This window comes from Monosiga brevicollis, genomic scaffold, assembly GCF_000002865.3.
Source record: "Monosiga brevicollis MX1 MONBRscaffold_6 genomic scaffold, whole genome shotgun sequence".
Classification (NCBI taxonomy): domain Eukaryota; class Choanoflagellata; order Craspedida; family Salpingoecidae; genus Monosiga; species Monosiga brevicollis.
In genome coordinates, this window is record NW_001865043.1 from 1,002,821 (window position 1) to 1,028,049 (window position 25,229).

The 25,229-nt window shown below is 53.3% G+C and overlaps 5 protein-coding genes across 5 annotated transcripts; 2 read left to right on the forward strand and 3 right to left on the reverse strand.

Moving 5' to 3' along the window:
• Positions 1–796: 796 nt before the first annotated feature.
• On the reverse strand, positions 797–3,336 carry MONBRDRAFT_476 (uncharacterized protein; the record flags this gene model as incomplete). Its single annotated transcript, XM_001744694.1, has 8 exons — positions 797–1,065; positions 1,164–1,455; positions 1,554–1,647; positions 2,163–2,247; positions 2,372–2,588; positions 2,734–2,853; positions 3,016–3,154; positions 3,263–3,336. Coding segments are annotated over 8 exons (1,290 nt in total), but the record flags the coding sequence as incomplete, so codon positions are not given.
• A 1,665-nt stretch (positions 3,337–5,001) lies between these two features.
• On the forward strand, positions 5,002–8,056 carry MONBRDRAFT_24325 (uncharacterized protein; the record flags this gene model as incomplete). Its single annotated transcript, XM_001744490.1, has 9 exons — positions 5,002–5,664; positions 5,798–5,895; positions 5,994–6,232; positions 6,362–6,436; positions 6,560–6,674; positions 6,818–7,106; positions 7,207–7,265; positions 7,346–7,571; positions 7,712–8,056. The coding sequence occupies 9 exons, from the start codon at positions 5,002–5,004 to the stop codon at positions 8,054–8,056; spliced, it is 2,109 nt and encodes a 702-aa protein (XP_001744542.1).
• A 495-nt stretch (positions 8,057–8,551) lies between these two features.
• On the reverse strand, positions 8,552–13,434 carry MONBRDRAFT_31892 (uncharacterized protein; the record flags this gene model as incomplete). The annotated part of the gene is made up of 17 exons (XM_001744695.1): positions 8,552–8,813; positions 8,932–9,104; positions 9,268–9,493; positions 9,590–9,636; positions 10,048–10,127; positions 10,234–10,521; positions 10,605–10,698; positions 10,920–11,126; positions 11,224–11,410; positions 11,538–11,653; positions 11,760–11,924; positions 12,082–12,131; positions 12,236–12,401; positions 12,504–12,776; positions 12,881–13,012; positions 13,149–13,232; positions 13,312–13,434. 17 exons carry the CDS (start codon positions 13,432–13,434, stop codon positions 8,552–8,554), a joined length of 2,673 nt encoding a protein of 890 aa, XP_001744747.1.
• Positions 13,435–13,765: 331 nt separating this feature from the next.
• MONBRDRAFT_31893 (uncharacterized protein) lies at positions 13,766–17,027 on the reverse strand (the record flags this gene model as incomplete). The annotated part of the gene is made up of 14 exons (XM_001744696.1): positions 13,766–13,854; positions 13,934–14,009; positions 14,104–14,315; positions 14,431–14,488; positions 14,591–14,629; positions 14,769–14,975; positions 15,064–15,250; positions 15,382–15,497; positions 15,592–15,756; positions 15,861–15,910; positions 16,015–16,180; positions 16,264–16,392; positions 16,712–16,795; positions 16,908–17,027. The coding sequence occupies 14 exons, from the start codon at positions 17,025–17,027 to the stop codon at positions 13,766–13,768; spliced, it is 1,698 nt and encodes a 565-aa protein (XP_001744748.1).
• Positions 17,028–17,688: 661 nt separating this feature from the next.
• Positions 17,689–25,044, forward strand: MONBRDRAFT_24328 (uncharacterized protein; the record flags this gene model as incomplete). The annotated part of the gene is made up of 25 exons (XM_001744491.1): positions 17,689–17,723; positions 17,878–17,985; positions 18,055–18,160; positions 18,292–18,354; positions 18,438–18,506; positions 18,601–18,659; positions 18,759–18,865; positions 18,972–19,104; positions 19,246–19,303; positions 19,407–19,514; positions 19,654–19,764; positions 19,856–19,915; positions 19,963–20,008; positions 20,169–20,266; positions 20,427–20,477; positions 20,643–20,700; positions 20,839–21,485; positions 21,588–21,986; positions 22,062–22,907; positions 23,060–23,222; positions 23,362–23,453; positions 23,540–23,652; positions 24,006–24,120; positions 24,395–24,823; positions 24,889–25,044. The coding sequence occupies 25 exons, from the start codon at positions 17,689–17,691 to the stop codon at positions 25,042–25,044; spliced, it is 4,230 nt and encodes a 1,409-aa protein (XP_001744543.1).
• Between the last annotated feature and the right edge of the window lie 185 nt (positions 25,045–25,229).

The following is a 25,229-nucleotide window of genomic DNA, read 5'->3' on the forward strand; positions in this document are numbered from 1 at the left end:
GTTGTTCGACTTTCATTCTGAGTATTCATCTACAAATGGGTACAAGACGACTCTATTGGCAAACGAAGTTCGGTTTCCGGCAAGAGGATGTGTCGGCATCAGAGGACGAGTTTCAAGTCAATTGCACACCAAACTGGGAGGCTGGCCACACAAAAAGAGAAGCATGTAGCATCTGGCGGCGGATGGACGAAAAACACCCTATCAAATTGGCCACGGTTCAAGTTGACCGGGCAGACAGACACGTGGGCACAAGAAAGAAGACAAGCAATGGCACGCACTGCGTGATCCCAGAACACTACCCCGCACGCCGATGAAACCCAAATCTCGACTCGCACGCGGAACAGTTGTTCCAGGCCGAATCATTAAAAGGAGCGTTGGTAGTAGCTCAGTAATGTAGCCAGAACGGCGACCAAGACAATCAAATCAGGCAGACGAAAGCAAGATGGAACAAACAATTTGACAACAACGAACGGGTGATCGAGCTGCTCAAACGAATTCGCGGCCAAACAAGTTTGCCATGGGCATGTCATGAAGTCTTGCACCATACACCCCCCAAAACGACTTGAGGGTAAGACAAATCCACTTTCTCAAGGCAAAAAGAGAGAGAGCAGGAGGGGGAGGGAGACGAGGACTTGAAAAATCAAAAGCAAAATCAATAGGCAAACGGATCGAAAAGGAAGAGAAAAAAAGAAAAAGCAAAAAGAAAAGAAAAAGAAAAAGAAAACGATGATGGGTAGAACGCAGTTCTAGTCGAGAAGAGTCATCACCATGGCAAGACGGTGGTTTACTCGCGAGGGTCGATGAGCTTGAGGACCTTGCCGATGGCCAAGGTTTTGCCTTCGTCACGAAGTGTGAAGCGGCCCATATGAGGATGATCCTTGAAAGTTTCGATGCACACGGGCTCATTGCACGTCAACCGCACAATCGCCACATCACCCTGCTTGATGAAGCGAGGGCGACCCTTCTCCTTGTCAGGCTTGCCCGTCTTCTTGCTGACATGGCAGATGAGGCCCTTCAGAATCACTTCCTCCGTGGCCGAGTGAATGTGCAGCACGGCATTGAAACCTATTCAAACGCCAACAAAATCGGTGAAAAAACCAAAACCGAAGCCAAGCAAATGACCCAAGCGCAGGCGCCGCAGCCAAAGCGTGGTCAACACAGACCTGGGCAAATGATGGACTTCCACTCAAGAACCACGAGTTGCGCATCAAAGGTTGTGCAAACGTGGCAAGGCTTGGAGCGGGCGCATAGCACGTAGCCAGGGTTGACAGCATCCTCGGAAATGCCCTTGAGTTTCAGCTTGACGTTATCGCCAGACTGCGCCGAGTCGGACTCCTCGTCATCGACCAAGATGCTATCAATCGAGACCTTGTTCTTGTTGGGGAATAGCGCGACAGTTTGGCCCTTGCGGACAAAACCAGACTGCACCTTGCCCATGACCATCGTACCCATGTCCTGCACACGTTTGAGAAAAAAACAAAAAACAAACAAACCAGTAGCATGAGCAAAGAGGGTTGCCAACATTGGGGCGTGGTCTGCCTGCGTTTACGTACGTTGTACTTGTCAGAGATGGGCATGCGGAACGGATGATCAAGCAAGCGAACGAGTTTGGGCAGCGAGTCAAGTAGGGGTATCAGCGCAGGGCCACTGCGTTGTCAACGCGCGAAGGACAACATAAAACATGGGCGTCGGGCAGCAGACACATGAGTTCAGAAGAATGAGCGAGCTGAATACAGGCAACAGATAAAGAGATGCGTGGAAAAGGGCAGTCCAAGAAATCAAGCAAGAGGTGATTAACGGGTGGGGGCTTCTGCTACATGGAGATGGGGCGATGACCCGGTGCTTAGCGTGGACTCAGTGAGAGTCGACCACGTAAGCGATGGGCTCAGGCTTAGTCGAGTTATCAACAGTACGTTCAGGAAATAGATCCGTTAAGCTTGGCATCATGGCCAACCGGGATGCACCGCGACGCATATCCATCGTCAGCCCCCACCCTCTTTTGTTTGGTGGATCATGTCTCGTGCACAACGGCGCCGGCGAGTAGAGAAGAACCAACGAAACAAAAGCACAAAAAAAAAAAAAAAAAAAAAAAAAAAAAAAAAAAAAAAAAAAAAAAAAGAATTGCCCGCGAAATGCGAAGGAGACGCATGTAAGATACTTACGTGTACCAGTCGCAAGTACCCTTGGGGGCGGGTTCGGTCAGGTTGACACCGACAAAGCCAGAGACAGGCAGGAAATAAACTTCTGCTCACATCAGTTTCAGCACGGCAAAATGAATGAATCCCTCGTAGGCAAAAAAAAAAAAAAAACAAAAAACAAAAAAACAAAAAACACAAACACGATATCATGAGGGTAGAACGAAATGTCGTACCGTCCTTCTTGAAACCACACTGCTTCAGGAAAGGGTTGAGTTTGTCCTTGCACTCGTTATAACGTTCAACATCCCATTCAACTGTCGGGTCGTCCATCTTGTTGATAACAACAATGAGGTAATGCACACCAGCAGTCTTGACCAGCATGGCATGCTCGCGCGTCTGGCCTCCACGCTCGAAACCGGTTTCAAACTCGCCCTTGCGCGCGCTAATCACCTACAAGAAGATGATCCGAACGGATAACCACGCAGCAATGAGCTCCTTGCATAATTCATACAACTCGAGAGCGAGGGAATTTTTTTTTAAAAAAAAAGAAAAAGAAAAAAGAAGAAGAAGAAGAGAAAAAAAAAAAAAAACGGACCAAAACAGCGACATCTGCCTGAGCTGCACCACTGATCATGTTGGGCACGAAGCTCTTGTGACCAGGTGCGTCAATGACAGTAAAGTGCTTGTTCTCCGTTGTAAAATGGCCTTGACCGCACTGTCAAGTAGAGGACAGGACAGAAAAGGTCATGGTAAGTGAGATGATGCCGCAATGTGTCGGATTTTGACACGAATCAAACAAAAGGACGGAAGACCACAGCATCACAAGAAAAAGAAGAAAGAAAATCAATAGAAAAAAGAACTGCTGAGTGAAGCGAACCTCAACAGTCTTGCCCTTGGCGCGCTCCTCTTCGTTTGTGTCCATGGCCCAGGAAAGATACCAGCTCTCGCGATTTTTCTCGCGGGATTCACGTTCGTACTTTTCGAGAGTACGCTTGTCAACGTTGCCCGTCAAAAACCTGAATAAAAATGGGGCCGACACGTGTGGTCAACTTGTACAATCGGGCAATGGGCACACGCTTCCAAGCTTCTTTCCAAGCCAAGGTTCTCCAGGCAGTGGTACGTACATGAGCTGACCACCAATGGTTGACTTGCCAGCATCGACGTGGCCAATGAAGACAATGTTGAGGTGCTCGCGTTTGTCCAGAATGTCGAGGGGAATCTCAGTTGTGTCATCATCATCATCGTCATCATCGTCTTCCTCAGTCGGCGCGGCTGCAGCTGCGCTTGCCTTGGTCTCTGTGTTCTTCTTGGATGTGTCCCCCTTGGTAGTGTCCTCCTTGGGTGCTTCTTCCGCCTTGGGGGTTTCTTCCGCCTTGGGGGCCTCTGCCTTTGCTGTTTCAGTTACTTCTTCTTTCGTGGCTACATTCAATAACATTCAGCTGTGAGGACCAAAACATTTGCAACGAGAAAATAACATTCACAGTTGATAGAATGAGGTTGTACCTTGAGCTTCCCAGTCCTCTGTTTCTTCAACTGGTTCAGGCTTGGCTGCTGGGGCCGGTGCAGGCACGGGGGCCTCGACAGCTGCCGGGGCTGGTGCTGGGGCCGCCGGCGTGAAGGCGGGCGCACTCCATTGTTGGCCAGGCACAAACGCCTATGAAGAAACAAAGGATGACGGAAGATTGATCAGCCATGAATGAAACACTTCAGCGTTGTCTTGCGTGGAGGTAAAATGGAAGGCGCAGCCTACCGGTGCGTTGAAGTTTGGCACAAACTCGGCGGCGCCAACGTTGAACCGAGGAGCCGAGCCCCCGCCCTGCTGGTTCACTTGCTGGTTCCAGTTCTGAAAGTCTCCCATCTTGACTGTGCTGTGTTCTGATAGCACGAGACGCGACATAAAGAGGTAACAAAAGAACAAGGGTAAGAGAGTGCCGGCGATCGAAACGCGGAAAAGAAGCAAGGAAGGCATGCACGTGCGCCAAGGGCACGGGTCAACGCCGTTTACAGATGCCGAGCATCAAGCGACCGAGAGGTGCGATATGGGGGAGGCGTCAAGCCAGTTCTCAAATCGCTCTCAGAAAGCTACAACGAGTGCCGCATGTGTGCGCACCTTATTTTTTGCCCTGCGCTCCGGCAAGAACAGGTCCACTGACAGCAGATCAAGCGTTCACGAACTTCCAAAAAGGGGATGAGAAGGGGTGAGAGAGGGGAGGAGGGGGATGATGAAGCCTTTCTTGAGGGTCAATCGGGGCAGTGGTAAATGCTATTGGCGGGCTCAAGCGTCTTGTTCGTTCACCTCTCTGTGACTGCAGTTATATAACTTGAAGCCACGTTGTTGTTGTGGAGGTACACACATCCAAAGGGTTAAGACAAAAGGAAAGAGACAAAGACCAGTGTGTGTGAGTGTGTGTGTTCACGTGGTTGGCTCCTGTCAAGTAAGAACCAGGTCTGACTGTTGGCGCAATATGAGGTAAGAACAGTAGTTCTAAACACATCATGGGAATCAAAGTCTGTGTAAAGAAGAAACGTTTGGGAGCTACTTTTTACCCATTGGTGATATGAAAATCAGCACAGTGGGCAACAAGTTTAATCTGACAAACATGTGGTAACAGCAAGTGGCATTCTCATCCGCCACCGCGATCGGTCGGCGCGCTGCTGCCGCTGCTGCCGCCGAGGGCGTGGATGTGGGATTCCCGTCGTTGTCTTGCCACGAAAGGCGGGTAGCGTGCCGAAAGCGATAATCAATTGAAAAATCCAGGCGAGATCAGCTGGGTGAGGCGCAAACCCCCGGTGTCGCGTTACATCTCGTTCCGCAACCGAGACAATGCTCCGCAAGCTTCGCTGCCTCAATGGCCGCAGTGTCATGGCCACACTGGTTCGTGTAGCAGTTCTTCTTCTTTTGGGCTACGGGCTGGTCTTGTTGCTCGGCCCAAGCACCGGACGTCATTATCACCCGGTTCTTGAGGCCCAGCGACGCGAGCAGCAGCAGCAGCAGCAGCAGCAGCAGCAGCAGCCAGAGCAACCGCTCTTGCCGCAGCAGACGGACCGCTCAGTCCTTTCACCTGATAAATCTGATGATCCCGACGCGCCACGCTTCCAGGGTGGACCGCCCAGCGCCGAGGCCATGGCTGGCGTTGAGGATGCCCGAAAGTGGAAGTACCCCATCCAGCTGGATCTGGACCTTCCAGATCACTTGCGCAATCAGCCCGTGTTCCAGGACGACAACGCCATGTTTCGTCAGTATGGTTTCAACCTTCGCAAGAGCAACGAACTGCCGTTGGCGAGAGAGATTCCCGATCGACGTAATCCGGCTTGTGCCAATGCCAAATACCCGGCCAACATGCCCCGCACCTCTGTCATTATCATTTTCTTTAACGAAGCCCTCAGCACTTTGCTGCGCAACGTGATGAGCGTCTTGAACAACAGCCCTGTGGATCTTCTGGGCGAGATTATCCTGGTTGATGACAATTCCACCCTCGAGGATCTCAAGTATTTGCCACAACATCTAGCCAAGCTACCCAAGAACGTTAGTTTGGTCGTTTTGCACGCAGGGCCTTTATTCCTTGGCTCGTCCCGCGAGTGGCACGACGTGCCCCAAAGACCAGCGGCATGCCATCTCAAATGCTGCTCCCTCCGTTGGCGACCCTTGCTTTGCTTAGATCAAGCTTGTGCGGCGGAAGGTGCACAACGGCATTGTCGGGGCGCGGGTCCGAGGTGCCCGTGAAGCCAGCTTTCCCATCATCGCCTTTATCGATTCGTACGCTCGCCAAGTGCATGGCTTCTTCCACGCCTCTTGTTCAGAACCATCATGCCTGTCGTCGTCCTCATATCATTATGCGTTTGACCGTTTTCTAGGCACGCCGAGGTCATGCCAGGCTGGTTGGAACCTCTCACTTGGCGCATTCACCAGAACCGCAAGACAGTTGTCATTCCCACAATCAGGCCCATCGAGCTACACTCGCTCGGTGTCAGCTCTCACACCTATTCCCCATCCCGTGGCAGCTTCAATTGGCGCATGTCCTTCACCCATGCGGGTATCAGTCCAGAGCGAGACATGCTGCCTTTTGGCCTCGACACGCCGCGAGGAATCACCGGTAAGGTACCAATGTCGCGTGTGACCAAGTCCTGCTGATCATGCCAAATGGCCGCCTCGATGGCCCTCAAGGCGTTCTTGAAGCCACGTGACTCACTTTTGCCACGCGCCCGGAAATTTGCGTGATCAGATGTGGTGCGCACACCAGTCATGCCCGGAGGCATCTTTGCCATGGATCGACTTTGGTTCCACGAACTGGGCGAATGTATGTCCTCGTCTTTGACTCCGCATTTGTGTCCTTTTGTAGTGTAAAAGGCTTGTGCGAGGGTTGTTGAACTTGTTTTGAATTAAAAGGACTGCTGCTGCTGGCTGGCTGGCTGGACGATAGACGATCCAGAGATTCTGTACTATGGCGGAGAGCACCTCGAGCTCTCCTTCCGCGTCTGGATGTGTGGCGGCAGCATGGAGTCGGTTCCTTGCTCGGGTGTGGGTCATATTTATCGGTGAGCGCGTGCGCTCTTGCTCCGAAGCGGCAAGGACCGTCATCATTTACTTCTTCTTTGGTGGTCAAACTTGAGTTCCTGCCCACCAACCTCATTATGTATATCCACACGTGCCGCTCACGGCCATGTGTGTTGGGCTGCAGCAATTTCGATCGCTTTGCAGTAGATCCGCTGCTGGAGAAGGGGCGCATTGGCCACATTTTGGACCGCAACGATCTGCGCGTCGCAGAGGCTTGGATGGACGAGTACAAGCAGATCGTGATGGACACCCGCGGCTTTGAGGGCGTGGATCCCGGAGACCTGTCCGATCGGAAAGCCATCCGTGATCGCCTTCAGTGCAAGAGCTTCAAGTGGTACCTGGACAACGTCCATCCCGACTTGTACGTTCCGGACCTTCACCCCAAGATGGCGGGTGTCATTGCCGATCCCCAGGTACGGCGTTGATGCACGCAGCATGCTGTCTTTCTACGACATGTCTTGAAACGGCTGGGCTTGATGCGGCATGATCATGTTTTGGTCGCACACCACACAGAAACGCCAATGTATCGACAACATGCAGCATGATCGCGGAGGCCCTGTCGGCGTATACGGGTATGACCTCGACTTGTTTCGACCAAGAGCAGAATCACGAATGGCTCACAAACAGGGGCCCTGTGATTTACTTTTTGCAGCTGCCATGGGCTCACAACTCAGAGGTGGCGCCTGATGGAGGATGGCGTTATCGCCAATGGCGTATCTTGTCTCAACTATGCGCTTCATCGCATGCAGCCCTGTTCGCACGGTCAAGAATGGGATTTCATCAAGGAAGCCAAGCAACTGCGTTCACGGCGTTGGGGCGGCTGTCTCACTCGCATCAAAGACCGTGCCATCTTGCAAACTTGCAATTCGGAGGACACTGTACGTCCATTCTACCGTCCCTTTCTGCAATCCCCTTCTCGCTCTCCCATCCGCCAGACTCCAGTGGCCATAAATCTCTGTGGGTAACGCCTCAATCTCACACGACTGCTCGGTCCTGTTGTCGTGGATCGTTCCCACAGCGTCAAAAGTGGTACATGAGCGAGCAGGATGGCAAGGTGGCTGTCGCATCGAGTCACGACAAGTGTTTGAGCCGCATTGACCACCGTGGCGAAGCCATGGGCGTTGGCTCATGTACTGCCGATGTGAGTGTCGCCGTTCAGCCGGGGCTGCACGGCTACCAGGCTGCCAACCGTGCCAAGCCCACTCACATGTTTTGCTTGATTGCACGAACAACTGCCATTTTGAGTAGGCGATTGTCTACGAGGCCGGCCAACTCCGGAGTGGCACAATGTGCGCACTTTCCATCGACAGCATCCATCAATCAGGCTGTGGTGACGCACCTGGCACCCAGCTTTGGGAGTTGACTGAAGAACGGATACACCCCCGCGGCCTTGGTACCGTGTGCCTGACGCGTGCGAGGGAAAAGGTGAACTTTCAGCTTTGTAGCTCCGAAAAAGAGCACGACCAAGACTGGATCATGTCTCGCTCCATGCACTGAAATTTCACTCGGTACACTCTACCTTGAGAAAATGCAATTTAAACCATGCCTGCTTGGCTATGCCTTCATGATTCGGGATTCGGGATGTTGTACGATTAGACAGAGAAGATGCATTCGAAATCCACCAATCGAACACAGATAGTTGGCCAGACACTTGGTGGTTGGCAGCAGGTCGAACAAATCGATTGTGGCTCACAGAACCAGGTCAAAAACGCTTTGAGAACGGCGACCGCACAGCGGCAGAAGGTCTGGGACAGATGATTTGAATCAGGGTATCAGGGCACGGTACGAGCAGGCAACCCCGCCCCCTGTGTGTAACAACGCGGAGGGCTTTGTGGGTAAAGTATTGCGATTGTCATTGTTATGTGCGTCTGTCTTCTCGTGAGTTGTACGAAGCCACAATTCGAGTTTCACGGCACTTGCGGAGACGATAGTCATGCATGCCGAGCTGGAACTGGCGCTCAGGCCGCAAGTAGATGTCCAGTCCAGCGCCAAGACCGATGATGTAACCATTGTCGAAGCGCACGCAACGGTCGTGAAAATCCTCGTACTCGACCACCAGCCTGACACCGTACTCTTGCAGATTACTCTCAAGGCCCGCGAAAACCTCTGCTTGGTTGACCCTGGTGCGCGGCAGAGTCAATCGAGAGCAGATCAGTCTGGACGGAGCTGTAATTCACATCCCTATCAAATGCCACCACAAACGCCTTCTTGCCCTCATTGAAAGCAGAGGTAACGCACCCATCTTGTTGGTGCTTGGTTCGCACAACTGCCATTTTAAAGTTGTCTCGCCCGATACCGGCCAGGGCCGCCTCGAAGAAGTGAACCAAGTTGATAATCTGATGAGGTCGGTACAGGTATGGGTCCTCGACCGTGACCACTTGAGCGCCTGTGAAATACTTGCCAAACAATGTCTGGGCGGAGAGCGGAATACGCATACACGAGTTACGGATGCGAAGTCTTTGCGTACGCGTCGAGTGGCATCAAGCAGGAGGGATGTCGGCGTCTGCTGTGACCCGATCCTGCTACGCCCGCACCTATGCTGCTGTGCAAATCCACCAGTTGCTAGCGACATACTTGATAATCGTAGCCTACATCATTTTGCTTGATGTGCAGGACCTCCGCGCTGTGAGCCTTGGCAGCTTGATCAGCGCACAGGCGTTCCTTGCGCGCAGCCTCCTTCACGATTTCAGCCCGGGACATGTAGTCGCGAATGCGTTGTTGCAGATTGCCTCGCATATCCACGGGGAGGGTAGACTGGGGAGCGATGCATGGGACGAGCAGCTCGAGCGCGACGCGGTAGCTGTGGCAAGCGAGCAGAGAAGTTGGCTCATGAACAACAGGAAAAGCTTCCTTTGGCCCTGCCTGCCGGCCGCGTGCCTCTGAACTGAGTTCTCACTTGTTCAACGCTAGGTCGTAGCGGGCCTCCTTATCAAACTTGACCGCCTGTTGGACATACTCAATGCCCCGCTTCATCATGTCTTGGGACATGGTGCTCGTCAACACAATCGCACACAATTTCAATTCGAAAACCGAAAAAAAAAAATCAAAAAAAAAATCTGCAGGTTCATTTTTTTTTTTTTTTTTTTTTTTTTGGAACAACAACATACAACAACACATCGACTTCTTTTGGGAGTTGGGTTACAAACATCTCATAAAACGTGAAGACTCGGATGTGAGTACCGTAAGAAGAAGCTGAAAGAAAGTCATGCCAACCGAAGAAGAGTGCGAGTCCATGACAGGACGCCACGGGCATTGCATTGATGGCAGTGTGATGTCGGGCAAGCACAGCTTGAATCAAACATGCACACCTGATCATGCGTTATTGCACTACGCCTTTGACGTATCTCAACGAACCCAGACGAAGGAAAAGTGAACGCCAATGAACTCGGTCGCGCCACCCATGTCACGCGGCGCAAAGTCTCTGATGGGAAGATCTATTAGAAGCAACGTGGGGCACCAAACATGCCGAGTACGAGGAGGGTGAGGGGCCGGTTGTATTTGTGCTTGTGTCTGGTCCAAGAGTGGAATGCAGATTCGAACCTCCAGGCGTCCCAGTAAACTCAACCACAGTGCTGCGGGTGGTGGCATCGTTGGCTTTGCAATTGTCCACTGGCACGTTGAGCCCGTCCGATTCATAGGTCCAGAGAACGTCGTTATAGCCCTTGTATCGGAAGGCATACGAGTAGAGGTTGCTTGAATCATAGTAGTAGACCAGAGCGTCTTGACACGCCACAGTCAAAACCTGAAAAGCCTCAGAAGAACTAGCGAGAAGCAAGTCCAGCTGGTGATCGGCCATATCATAGGTAATTTCATAGCCCCCAGTGTGCACTGCAAGTACAACCGGAAGAAGAGAAATGGATGTGAGTCCTGGCAAAGGCCGAATTGACCAGAAGATGGTGTCATTAACGTACAAGAGAAAAACCGATAGCCGTCCGTGCCCGAAGGATTCCAAGCCTTAAATGGAACCTGCTCAAGCGGTGCAATGCCTGTCCAGCCGCCGCCCGTCTACGAGACAGCGAGTCAGAACCAGTGTGAGTGCGGCAGGAATTTACATCACGTTGTTGTATTCAGTAGTAATGTTGTGTTTCAAGACAAAGAAAACTCGCAGCAGCAAGACCAGGAAAATTAATGCAGCAACGGCTGGTTTGAGAAATTGGTACGGCGCCGCTTGTTCAGCAAGGGGTTGTGCATGCAAAGTGCAAGAGCGTAATTCATAAGAGGCGTACCATGTTGCAGAACACTCGGACCGAGTCGTTCCTCAATCCACCATTCGGATCAATGTAGTAGTACGTGTCATTGGACCCGTAGCCATGCATGAAAATGTCAAGGCATGATTTGCCCGGTCGCATACGCGTGCCATACGCCACGACAGGGCCTTGAAAGGCCTCGGAGAGGCGCACTTCACTGAGAGAAAAGCCAAAGCTTTCGTTGGCCTGCGTCCGCCAAAGCATGCCACGCGGCGCAGGCAGACCGGTGAGAGGCGAGAGGATGCACGGGCTGGTGCGACTTGAAGCCAGCACGGGGGCGCACATTGCCAATGTCAGAAAGCCACATGTCCACAATGGGGAGGGCCGTGGCGGGACCCTCCATATCATAGATCGAGAGGCCAAGCTCATCAACATGGTTTTGAGAGCAATTATCAAACACAATGTTGGGCCGGAATACGCGGCCCTGAAAGCCCAGGTCGTCAGCAGTAGGAAAGGTCCAGACCTCGCCACTGCAAGATATCAGAGGGTGCAGGCCAATGTCAGCAACGTGATCTCAGCAGGAGACAACCGCGTGACTTCGAGTGAGTCAACTTTCAAAACCGAGACGGGGCCTTGTCAAAACCTCGCGCAACGTACGAAAGGCCCACCAAGACCACGGGATACTCGTAGTACCAGTCGACATCATCCCAGAGGCTTGAAATAACACCGCGGCAATCGAGCTGGATCGACTGGCGTCCCGAGCTTGAACGAGCCTAGTCGACAAGGAACAACCAGACCAGTGCACCAGCATGATGTCAAGATGCGAGCAAGTGGTGCAGCACGACATCAAGGGTTGGACCGGGGTGAGCAAAGACTCACCAAAAGAGCACGCAGCTGATCATCAGGGATGTCCCCATACTGGAAGACGGTGTCATTTATCGAACGAACACTCTCCCAGCGATCGGCAGACGCATCTGCGCTAAAGTGTCCACCCATTGGAAGGGCTGGCGGGGCGGGTAGCACCGTGTACACTGTATTATCCACCTGATTCAAGGGGGAAAGGAGAAGGGTTAGATGCACCAAGGAAAACCCACGGCCATCAAAAGCCGAGCAGGACATGATGACACATGGGCACCCAAAGGTCTGTTTCTGCGGATGGGCCCCCTTGGCAAAATCTCTGAGCGAGCGTCAAAGGCCTCACCCGCTCGCATTTGAGCTGCACTGCATCATGCGTGCTCTGGCCATTGGGATCTATTTGTGGGTAACCAATGACATGAATACAAATTCAAAGCAGATGTTGTGCACGCTGCGCTGGATCACCACAGCGCGAATGGGGCTTCTTCCGTCGATCGTACCCAACCAATAGGTGCCATTAGTCAGGCCGAGGTTGACGTTGAAGATGGCTTGACAAGAAGCGGCAGCAGCCCCTCTACTCGATCCATCGCGAACAAGGATGGTCGAGAGGTTGTGCGCCACTTCATCCACGCGCGCAGACAATGCTGGCAAAGTCGTCTCAGTAACCTAGAGCCAGAAGGCGACATGAGTGTCTGCATTTTCAAAGGGGATTTTATTATGTCACTGAGCAAGGAGTGAAGGCGGTGAGGACAGGGGCGGGCCACATACCACGGTCAAGTCGGCCTCAAGCTGATCTGTAACCTCTTGGTTTGAGCTCTGCAAAGCGGTCAAGTTGGCGTGGGCTTCCTCGCGAAGCTGGTTTCGGGCATGCATCTCGGTCTCGGCAAGTGCAGAGAAGTTGGCCTGAGTTTCGGTACGAAGAACACTGCGTGCGGTCGCGGCAGCTTCAGCAAGGGCGGAGATGTTGCTTTGTGTTTGGGCGCGAAGCTCGTTGAGCTGAGATAGCACTAGTTGCGAGTGTGTGATGGCCTCATCAATTTCCTTGGACACCAAGCAAGAGCAGGAATGGATGCAGATGCAGGTGAGTAGGGGTAAGTGAATGGCGCTTTGACAACAGTGCAGGCGGGCTGAATCGAGGATGTTACCTGCAGCAGGTTGGTGGAGATGGTGTCAGCGGTGACGTTGAGCGAGTTGGTGAAGAGCTCATCGAGTTCGCGAATGGTGGCTTGAAGAGAAATGTTCAGCTGTTGATTGGTGTCGGCAATTGTTCCAGCCAGCTATGCCAGGAAGTGTGTGTGTGTGTGTGCGGCCAAAGTCAAGGGGTGAGTCGATGAGTGAGGGAGTGAGGGGCGGTGGAGCGGGGTGACCAAGCCGGAATGATCAAGCACAGGCCACCAGGATACGGGCTCGTACGGAGGAGATATTGGCTTGAAGGGCATTGCGCATCTGCACGACACTGGTGCGGTAATTGCCATCCAAAACTACAAACTCGACATCCTTCAAGGAGAAGGGCGAGCGGTGAGGGGGCGAGACAGTGTGGGTCCTGCTCACGCATGTGTGCATTGCGAGGTCCTACCGTCGCCTCCATCACGATCGTGCCCTCTGTGACCTCCATGCTAGGCTCGGCGCCCAGCCCACTCCATACCGTTGTGAGCAACAACAGAAGAACAGCACCTCGCCTCAGCCAAGGCAAGGCCATGTTGCTGTGATCAGTCGGCATTGCCGAGAGCATCAAGCATCAGGGATCAACCGCGCGCGCGCGCAATAAAAAGAAGAAGGACCACGACAACCACCACGACACCACCACCACAAAAAAAAAATGCGCACTGGGGGATGGCACGGAAAAAGCTCTGGTTGTGGTGTGTGTGTGTGACGACGGGCTGACTTGAGGGATGAATGGCGACACACACATCTTCAACTGCACATGTCAGATAAAACACACACACACAAACAAGTTGTTGAGATGTGTGATGTGATGATGTGTGCAATTGCTGATGAGGGAATTCAAATTCAAACACTGTTTATGGTCATCAGCGAATCCAGACAGAGGTAAAGTTGAGGCCGATGTGCTCATTCGGTCCCGACAAGTCGGAGGGGGCAAAGTCGACGATAGGCAGTCCTACGCAAGACAGGATGTGCGTGAGCGATTGTTGTTGTGGCGTGCACGTGCAGCCATTCAGCAGGCGATGAGAACGTACGGTCAGCTTGACCCGTGAGGGAGATCACTGAGGCTCGGCGCACAGAGTCGTTGGCCTTGCAACCATCATGTAACACCTGGAGTGTACATGCAGTTGGCGCCGGCCGCGTGTGTGGTGTGAGGAATCGCTGTCGATGAAACGCATGGCACTCGCGCAAGAACAGTCCGTACCGTGTAGTTGGCATTTTGATGCAGCCACTGAAAGCCGTTGTAACCCTCAAAGATAAAAGCAAAGTTGAGTGACCCATCAGATTCACGCTCATAGACAATGGCATCAATGCAGTCTACCGAAACCATCTGGGTTGCCTCGGAAGAAAGAGCCAAAAGCGCTGACAGCTGGTTGCTTCTCATGCTGTATGGAATCGTAAAGCCATCGTCCAGGGCTACCACGGGTACAACATTCAGGGGTGAGCGCCGCAACAATCCATATGCTCACAGCTTTGGTATACCATGTGTTGATAGTCAATCTAAACGCGCCGTTCATCCCCGAACACTCACTCGAAAAGAAGCGATGTCCATCGCCGCCCCCTTCTGAATTCCAAGCCCGGAACGGCACCTGCGTATCAGCCCATGCACGCGATCTTTGTCAAAGGTGTAACAAAACTGTAAAAACACAGCCGGTTTTGTTGACGATATCAGATCGCAGCTAAAAACGCACTTGTTCGGTGACGGAGACACCCGTCCAGCCTCCGCCCGACTACCAACACACGAACATGAGTTGGAAAAAAAATTCAAAGTCTCAAAGTCTTCTCGCTTTGTTCTGATCTTGAACAGGTAAGCGCTTTGTGAGCAACGCCAAGCAGGATGGCCGGTGGCCGGATAGGCCAATGGCATACCATATTGCAAAAGGCCATCACGTAGTCGCGCGGGTCGCCGCCATTGGGATCAATGGCGTAAAGCGTGTCATTGAAGGCTTGGCCGTGCATGAAAATGTCTAGACAGGAGCGGCCTGGCCGCAGGCGCGAGCCATAATGGGCCTCTGGGCCAAAAAAATTCTCGGTGAAGCGCACTTCGCCAATGCGAAAACCGACATACTCGTTGGCCTAGTGATGTACCGGGAAGCCACAGGTGAGAGCGGCCTCGTGGGAAGGCGTGCAGAGAGTTATGGTTGACGCTAAGCTTCAAACGCACATCTCCTTGATCGTGGATCCAGAGATCGACAATGGGAAGGGCCGTTGCAGGCCCCTCGAGATCGTAGACGGATAGACCCAGGACATCATTGCCATTCTGGGAGCAGTTATCCATGACAATGTTGGGCCGAAAAATGCGGCTGTCAAAGCCTTCTTGGTCGCCAGTGGGTAGCGTCCAGACATCCCCACTAAGAGCACGTCCAAGATCGGATCAGATGGCAAAGTGGGAAGCCGAAGCCAGCAACAATAGCAGAGACAGCTGGTGGCGTTGGTCAGAAGCATGGTATGCAAGCTGATGTCAGGGTTTGCCAACGCTTACTTGAGAGCAACCATGACGATGGGGTTTTCATAGTAATAGGTCCGTTCGTCCCACAGACTTGTCACAATGCCCATGCAATCCACCTGCACACGCTGGTGGGCACGAGTGGAGTGACGCTGCCAGACAAAACATCGACATGCATGCACACGTGATGAGAATGCGGCGCGGTCGGGATAGGTGCAATTGTGCCGTTGACTCAAGAATACGTACTGCCAGGGCCTGAATCTGGTGCATGGGAATGCCACCATAATCAAAGGCATCCGCGCCAAGAGCCGACTGCAAACTGGCATACGAATCGCCACGAGGTGTGCCAAAGTGTTGTCCAAGAGGAAGGATCTCCATGGCTGGTACCACGGTGTAAACGACGTTGCCTGCCTGTTCCCAAGCGCGACAGCGACGGAGGCGGGGGGACGGCGGGAATAAATTTTGGCGTCAATGAGGAAGGTGCAGGCTTCTTCAGGCCGGGTGCGGTGACATACCCGCTCGCAAGTCAGCTGCACGGCATCACGTGTGCTGCCGCCATTGGGATCTTTGTTGGTCATTCAGCATCAAGGGTTGTCAAACAACGGGTGAATCCGACAAGCTGGGCTCGAGCGTACGTGTCCGCGCTAGCAGAGAAGAAGGAGGACTTACCAAGCCAGAAAGTGCCGTTTGAAAAGCTGGGGTCTACTTCGTAGATGCCCTGGCAAGAGCGAGCAGCGGCATCCCGCGAAGCTCCATTCAGCGACGCGGCCGAGGGACTATCCAGCTCCAGGGCAGCCACGCGAAGGCTCAAAGGGGTCACGGCGTCATTGACAATCTTGAAAGAGGCGGGCATGAGCGGCCGCGACCGGTTATCGTGGTGATCAATAGGAAATAGGCGCAGATGTGGCCGTAACGCACCTCGCTCAGACTATCATCGAGTTGCTCCAGGCGACTATTGACGGTCGTGAAGTTTGCCCCGGCAGCCCGTCCCAGTGCGTCAAGTGCTTGCAACAAAGCCTGGTATTCGGTCTGTGTGGCACCGAGCTCCTATTGATTCAGCCATCGGGTCAATCCAACCCATCAGATATCCACAGCGTGAGATTTTTTTTTCTTGTTGCTTCGTTTCCCTCAAATGGCGTGCGTATGTGGCCAGATGTGTGCCCATGCGTCTGCCTAGTTTCCAAGGTACCTCGTGGAGTTGGTGGACGACAGCTTGCAGTGAGGCATTCATGTCTTGATTGATATCGCCGAGTTTCGTCGCCAGCTAGCGAGGTGACGGGCGTCACACAGTATCAGCCAATCGGCAAAAGGCGTCAAAGTTCTGGGCGAAGTCTGTTGTCTTTTGGGCTTCCTTTGCAAAACTTACCGCCGTCAAGTTGTCTTGCAGAGTGTCGTGCAGCTCTCGGATGCTAGTGGTAAGCGTTCCCGAGTCCAGTTCAAAGCGTACGTCCTAGCCCCCCGCCCCACCAGACACCATGAGATGTTTGTTTTCGAGTGGGCGGGATTGTTTTTTTTCTCACATCGATGTACGCAGGCCTTTTGTCCTCAAGCGGTAGACGCACCTCTGCAACCAGCATAATCACATCGCGGTCCACTGTCATGGTCGGAGGCTCCTCCTCCAAGGCAGTGGCCACAAGGCCCAGGTTGACCAATGCCACTGCCAGTGCCACCACCACCATCATCACGGTCGGATACTTGGTTGGCGTCATCTTGAGTGGTGTGTGCGAAAGTGTGCGTGTGTGTGTGTGTGTGTGTGTGATGTTGTGATGATGTGTTTCTTTCGTTCGTGTTCTGTCTCGTGATGTCAGATAAAAAAGTTCCCGCGCAAAAAAATGTCAGTTTGTCGACAACAGTTTCGCAGTGAAAACGTGTTGAGACACGTTTGCGGGCGCCGTAACGGATAGTTTTTGAGGGTTGACTGGTTTCTATTGGCGGCGGCGACCGATGGCAGTGGCGGCGCATGCAGAGCGTGCAATTCTGTATGATTGCACGCATTGGTGAATCAGAGGTTTGGGTATTCTCCACGTCTACCCGCTGTGTCTCGTGTGCCCCGGGACCAGCTCAATGGCCAAAGACGCGTTTGTTCAAGTTCTGGTGGGGAGCGGCGTTGTGTGTGAGCCGCACCGGCCCTTCTCGTTAAAGACCTCGTTCTTACAAGCTCGACAAGAGCTGGAGAGCAGTGCAAGCCAAGAGTCCGAAACGATCGTTGACGACCTCGCTGGTAATCTGCCTGCGTTTCGCCCTGAGTGCCCAAGCCCGGCTCCTCTGATATTGTTGGCGTGACTCTCTCTCTTGCTCACCTGGGTAGCCTGGCTGGAGGAGGCGTTTGCTGACCAGCGCCGCATGCAGCGCTTGCTCCAGCCGCTGGATAGCAATCGGTACCTTGTCGCTGTGCTCCCTTGCCCTTTTCTCGTGGACCCCCCTCTTTGGCCTTTTCGCCGTCCTACTCTTTTCTTTTCTTGCCTTCTTTTTTTTCAAGTCGTTCATTGGGTGCCTGTTCTCACGTTTTCCCTCGGCGTGGCTGTCCTGCAGATCACACACGCTTTTGCGCCTGTGCTTGAATGCACGTCCTCTGCAACTCACTGTGCGCGGCAAGATTCTAGAAAAGGTGGCCGATGTTATGTTAACCGATGATGATTCGTAAGTCTTTGCTGTGTGATGTTGATGGGGCCTTGGAACTTGCGGCTGCTCTCACGCTCTTTGACCCAGTCTCCAATATTCCCAGGGCCCTGTTCAAGGAGACCTGCGTGCCCACGCCATACCCAAGCGTTTGCTGGATCAGCTTTGCTGGCTAGATACGGTGGCTGAACCCGAGGTATGACGTTGGTTGGAAAGTGCGCGCGCATGCCAGATGACTGGGTGGCCGCTGGAGGCGTGAATCAAAGCCGTGGTTTGCACACGGTAGAGACTGGTGCTTGGCTCAACGGTTGGAATTGGCTTTGGCAGGAGCTGCTTACATCCCTCTTTGAAGATGTTTTGCCGGTGGCCCCGACTCCCTTGCAAAAACACGTGCGTCGGCAGCACATCGCTGCACAAACACACCGTCCTCGTTCTCCATCCACCCGAACACTCAGCATGCTGCACCCTGACAGATTTTGCAGCTGTTACCCGAAATCATTGACGACAGCGTCGCCGATGAAGCCTTCAAGTGCAGCACCAAGGTTAGAGCATCGTCATTGTCAGGCAGCCTTATGCTTGCCGTGTCTCATCTCGATGCCTTCTCCATTCGTGCGGGGTGTGGGGCGCTTCTGGCAGCTGGTTGAAGGCAATCCGCACCTTTTGAGCGCCGCACTGGACCTCTATTCCAGCCTCAAGTATGCTTGTGGTTCAGACGAGGCAACCCGCTTCATGGCATTTCCTTGGACTTGCCTTCTCCGTGCCGGTCGAGTAGCTCTCATAACATGTTTCCTCAGGTGTTCGCGGCACGTGTTGGATACTTTTTACGCCAAGATTCTCGAGGAATTGCCCAGCCTGCCCGTGGCTGTTATGCCGGCCCTTGTTGCCTTCTTGCTCAGCCATGGTGGGTCAAATTGGCCCTTTGAGTGCTTTTCATGCTGCCGCACGACTGTTTCCTGCCGGGCCGTTGTTGCTCTTCACGCTCAAACGAACCAATTGCCATGCATTAGCCGACAAGGACCCATCAGAGGTGGTGGCGGCCTTGCGTGAGCATGTGCACTTTGAGACACTGGGCGGTCGAGAGAATGCCCAGGAGGCGTTGGTCGTGTCCACGCTCTCTAACGAACTCAACATCAATCAGCCGTGCGTCGTGGTTGCCCAGTCGTGTTGTGTGGCTGTCCCGGTGCCAATCAAACGTACCATGGTCCATTGCGACGGACAATGCTCTCCTCGTCTCACCCACACTGCCGTCGTGCCATTTTACTTTCTCGTGCTTGCGGGCAGGGTGGCCGCAGCATGGATCAAGCAAGTCCGCGATACCAAGAGCTCAACTGACATCAAGGTGGCGTGCCATTTGCGAGACAGCTTCCGGATGGGCACCCACAAGAGGGGATCAAGCGGTTTTTGTTAATGAGCCCACTCCTGCCATGCCTTTTGCTGCCAAGGTGGTGGACGTAGTCGTTCTCTTCATCCTCCTGCAAAACCGTACACACCGCAAGCTGGCAGAGAAAGCCGTTGCTCGCTGCCTCAAAAATGGTATCTTGACTACAAAAGTGAGTAAATGGCCACGACCAGTTTGTTTGTAGCTGCCACAGGTGGCACTGTGCTGAATCGACCACTTGTGTTCTCGTGGAGAAAATCATGGGCTTGTTCTCATGGATGCATTGATGTATGACTTGCTTCCTCCATCAGCGCTTGACGGATGTTCTGACGGTCCACGCGGTGGTTTTGGAGACCTTTTTCCCGACACTGCTGGCGCTAGCCGAGTGGACCTTGCGGGCCAAGGCGCGCCCGTTGTGCGAGGTGCGCAAATCTAGGCTCGAGGGCCCTTTGCACTGTGGTTTGTCCCCCTGGTGCATCTCAACGTGATCATAACCGTGATCGCTCGCAATAGGCTGGTCAGCAGCTCTATGCTTGCATGTTTAGCCTCTTTGACGCCTTTTGTCAACAAGAGGTACGCGTTGCGGGGGGTTCCCGCTGTTCGTATTTTTGTTCGAGCAGCAAGAGCCGTCTGGACCCTGCCCTTGCTGCCGTTCGTTCGATCGAGGTGAGCCACAGTACATCTTATGAGTCTTGCGCCCTGTAGATTGTTGGTTGCTTGATTGCACACGTGTGCAACGGCGACAATTCCGGTGAAACCGAAGCGGCTCTTGCTGTGCTCGACGCATGTGCCCGAGATGCTCCTGAACGGTTGGGCCGCTTCACAGTACTATTGCGGGGCATCTTTGAAGCCATTCAAACTCTTTCGCTAAGTGATGTACGCAAGTACTTTACTATCCTTACTACCATCACTGTGCAGCAGGAGGTCGGTTCTCGATACCGCCCTATCCCGGTTCAAGATCACCAAGGGGGAGGGAGGGTGTTGTTTTGACTTTTCCCCAACTGACATGATAACTCTCTTTTGATGTTTGCTTGTGTCTGTCTGCTGCAATCTGGCTGTTCACCTGTCAATACTGCATGCGCAGGACTCGGATGCCATTGTCAATGACGAAACCCATATACTTTTGCGCAAGCTCGTACGTGCAAAACCCGGCTGTATGGTCACACACACTTGTCGCAGGTCCAGCCTTTTGATATTTTTTTTTTTTTTGGATGCTATGCGTGGTGACCGTTTTTAGCTGTCCCATCCAGATACCCACTTGCGCACGCTTGGCGTGGTTGCTACGGTTTCTGTCGTGCAGCGGGCATCAGCACTGGCCTTTGGCGGCACAGAAGACGACGCAGAGGAGCTGCCAGATGGTATCACACGCTTGTTTTGTTCTGTCATGCTTCCTTCATCCCATCAATCTTTTGAATTATGAGCCAACTCGAGCCGAGTCTGTCTGCTGTTTCTTCACGTCACACATCTTGTGACTCGGCTTGTCCATGTCGACTCAGAGCGCCTCATGAAGAATCTGCTCCAGCTCTTGAACCTGGTCCCGCAAAAGTATGAGTCGTGCCTGACCTCAGCCTCCGAACTCAAACCCAGGCCCCATGACCACAGCCTCTGGCCATGGACTCATGACATTGTGCTGCCATCGCCCGTCGCACGCCTGGTGGTTCGCAGCATTCGTCAGGACCCGGCCACGCTGAGTCTGTTCTACGATGAGCTGGTAGCTGCAGTGTTGCTGCAGGCGTTTCCTCGTCCGATGCTAGAGCGCATTAGCATGACCTTTACGGACGGCTTTGTGAGTCAGTTTCTGGTGGAAAAGTCGGTCAAATTGACTTCACCCATCGCAGGCGAGGACAATCTGGAGCTATCGCCGCAATTCGGCCTCTCTGAGGAGGACGAGATTGCGGCCTCATTTCTGGAAGTGCTGCTTCAGCGCCAACGAGCCGATGTTTTGATGCCACTCTTTTCCCAGTTCAAGTTGATGCAGAGCATTCACATGATTCTCCAGGGCAACCTGGACCAGATCGATTCCATCAACACCTGCCCCATCTGGATGTACAACGTGCATGACGTGGACTTTGAGCGAATGAGCAACGAGTACAAGGACTTTTATTGTCATGGAATTTTGGCCTGCGTCAACTGGTTTCGGGAAGTGAGTGTGATCCTCGCTTGCCTTGTACTGCACCTTTGTCATGTCGTGCATGGCTGACGTTTTATTCGTCCTTCATTCAATTGCGACCGACCTACCTCGCAGCTACTCAATGCCTTTGCAGCATTTGACACGGAGCATGCGGTTCAGCGCATGCGTCAGATGATCCAGTTGGAAGACCTTCTGGAGCGTTGCCTGACCATTCACAGCGACTTTGTTCCCGTAGCGGCCCATGCAGAATTCCAGGCCGAGCTTGAGGGCAAACGGATTGTTCCTAATGCCCGCCGAGGCGGGGGTGGTGGTGGTGGTGGGGCTCTACCTCGCCGATCATCGTCGGCTCCAACCGCAACCGATGCCGAGCATGGCGAGGCCAGCCTTGACCCTGGTGAGCCGGGCACGGATATTGACGGCGCGCTCAATCTACTCCCAACGGATATGGCAACTGGCCTACCGTGGGAGTTTAAGCGCTTTTTCATGCGTGAGCTGGACCTCCGCGCCTTTACGGTACGCTCGGTGGGTACTAATTGTGTGATTTTTTTCTACTTTATTCATCTCTCGTCTGAACCGTTCACCGCATAGTTGCTTCGTGCGGGCAGCCGCGATTTGCTGGCGGAAGAGACGCCAGGAGTAATGCTGCAACCGGCTGAGGTTCTTTATCTGGCGGTCGAGCTGGAGATCAAGCTCCGACGGGCTTTGCGCGCACGGCCACTCGCCTTTGCCTCGAATCAGAGCCTGGCAGGTTACACCTTTGTACTGCAGCAGCCCGCCGACGTCATTGCAGGCTTTGCCGTGGGATTCACGCCCACCCTGTGCAACTTGGTCGAGGAAGCCGTCAGCCAGCTTGGTCAGCGGCAGCGGGCCCAGCTGACGGGTAGTCTTGGGGCCGAGTCTCTTCCCGAGGGTGAGGATCCCGCAACACCCCACGGCGATCCAACACATGAAACTACGGCGCTGCAGCACAACCAGTGTATTGTGCACGTGATCAAGATCTTTCAGCACGTGTTGCAGTGGGCGTCGGCTGGGGCTCACAAAGTGCACGCCCAGGACTTTCAACTTCATCTGGCCGTGCGTGTGAATCAGAAGGAGGAGATGACCGAGGCTGAAGCTGCTTGCGGCGCCATGGACTACTTGCTAGGCCTATGCGAGACAGTTGTGTACGACGACGCCTTTGCCGGTCTTTTGGAAGTCTTGCAAGCCATGCATGCCATCAGTGCCGAGCATGATGAGGAGAATATCTGGGCCCGTCGCATTGCACAACAAGGCTTACGGGGGCTGCAGCGTTGCTGGACGAAGGACCCCAAGCGACCAGTGCGACCAGCACACTTGGCAACCATGCTGCGCACGCTGCTTGCCTTGACGGATGACGCATTGGAGACTGTTGATGACCTCGTCTGCAATACCTTGCTGCCTCTGATCACTGACTCGGTGCGTGACCTGTGCCGTTGTCCCACAACTCTTTGTCTTGACGCAATGAGAGCAAACCAAGTCGTGGTTTTCTTCTCACTCCACAGCTGACTTGCGCTTTCGACGTTTTCCTCAACTTGTTCTCACAAATACTGCATTATTGTCACTGGCAGATGGATTCGAGCGCAACCGAGCCTAGTGCCAAGCGAAAGAAAGGGCTGATGGTGTCAGAGGAGTACCCAACCATGTGCAAAACAACCTTTTCCACTTACCTGCGTGAATGCATGACGGTCTTGGTCGACGTGGTTGCCAAGTCCGACATCCTTCACTCTACCGGTGCGTATGGATCCGGATCTTTGCTTCGACCCTCAACATGGGTTGCCAAGCAAGCGTGCTGTTTTTGCTCTATCGCTCTCTGCCCCGAGTCGATCACCTCCCTCCCATCGGTATATCCATTGCTTTCCGTGTAAACCAGGGCAACCTGTTAGCGCGGCCTTGAGTAAGATGGACCATAACACCCTCGAGGCTGTTCGGCATCAACTGGATCGCTTGACGACTGCCAACCAAGTTTGTGCTTGCCAGCCACAGCAGACCATTTCCTGTTCTTTTGCTTCAATTTGTGGTCATCACTCACGGCATATGGTGGTCTGTAGACGCTAAGCTCTTGCATCCGCTGCATAGAGAGTGCAGCTGGACGAAATCGTTCTGTGCTCCAAGTTCTCTACAAGTCATCGCGGCAGTACCTTGAGCTGTTTGTCAAGCATTGGTTTGTTTCTGCTTCGTGTTTTGCTTCGGTTGTCCTATGTATGCGTGACGCCTTGGTGGGTGGTGCAAAGGATGGGACAAGAGCGCGAGCGCACAGGTGTTGTGTGTTTGCTTTTTCCTCGTGTCACGTGCACCTTGTATCCTGGATGGGATGTCCCGAGCAGCATGCCGATGGTACGCGCCAGCCTTCGTCGCCTTCCGGGCGAATGTGTGGCCGTTCTCAAGAATATTCAAAAGAGGTGATGCCGCCAATCTTGTGGACGCGCGAACAGACCAATTTTTACATGTGTGTCGCCTTCCATGAACGCCGAGCCGACCCTTGCTGATAGCTCTGGTTTTTGCTTTTCCAAATAGCACGCGTATCTTGCAGCGCCTCTGCGGGCACAGCAAGGTGGAGCAGGACGTTGCGTTGACGGCACACGTACCTCCGCTACGTCGAGTGATGGATAAGCTTGTGTTTCAGACCAAGGTGTGCACATTTGTGTGTGCCCAACTGGCCGGGCAATTGTGGTCTCTCGCACACCTCATTGATCTGCTGCATGTGAGAAAGGCCATGATCGAGGAGCTTGATCAAGGGACTGGAGATTCCATCACGATTGGGACCCTCAAGCATCGGACTTTGGATGGTGAGAAAGACAGCAGTGTGGTTTGGAGCATTGATGATGCTCTCTGGCTTCTTCGCTTCAGACTCACGGCCTTCTGGCTTGGAATGCCCCTTGTCAGGTGATGTTGTGGCCTCGCAGATGCCCGTGCGCCAGATGAGTCAGGATGATGCGGAGGACGATGACGAAGAAGAGGAAGATGAAGATGACGAGGAGGATGGCGAGGGCAAGGCACATGATGATGATGATGATGATGGGCATGGTCGTCGACCAGGCAAGGCACGCATGAGCAACGTCAGCGCAAGCCGTGGAAAGCGTCAAGGTGGACGAGCCAGAGGGTCCGGCCAGGCGGGGAAAATCAAGGAGAGACAGAAAGCTGCCAGAGGCCGATCTCTGGTGCAGGACATGGCTGACGGTTCTGATGGATCCGAGGATGAGGAAGATGAGATGGATGAGATGGATGAGAACCCCAACAACGCGATGGCTGAAGTCGGCAGCGACAATAGTGATGCCGAAGTCATGGATCAGAGTGATGAGGAGGATACCGTCGAGGGCGGAGAGAATAGCGAGGTAGGTTGTTTGCATGTGTGCTGTTTTGGACATTCAAAGCTAAACTGATATCTGTGGCATGGTAGGCTTTGGCGGGGCCGAGCTCCGATGAGGAGCAGGAAGAAGAAGAAGAAGATGATGATGATGATGATGATGAGGATGAGGATGATGAGGATGATGAGGACGAAGGAGAGGGCGAAGATGAGGACGAGACACTGGAGGTGCCGGACACCAATGCTTAATGCGAACGTGCCAATCGAGCTCTGTCAGAGGCGACTTGGATTTATCATCAATTAGTGTGGGTTGGCCTTGCCAGGGTCTGAGGATTGTGGTGTGTTGGACTTTGAAAGACAAAGCCAGGTCATCTGGAATGTATATTATGCTCTCACGAATTCTTTACATCCGGATGCATGCAAAGAAAGTAATC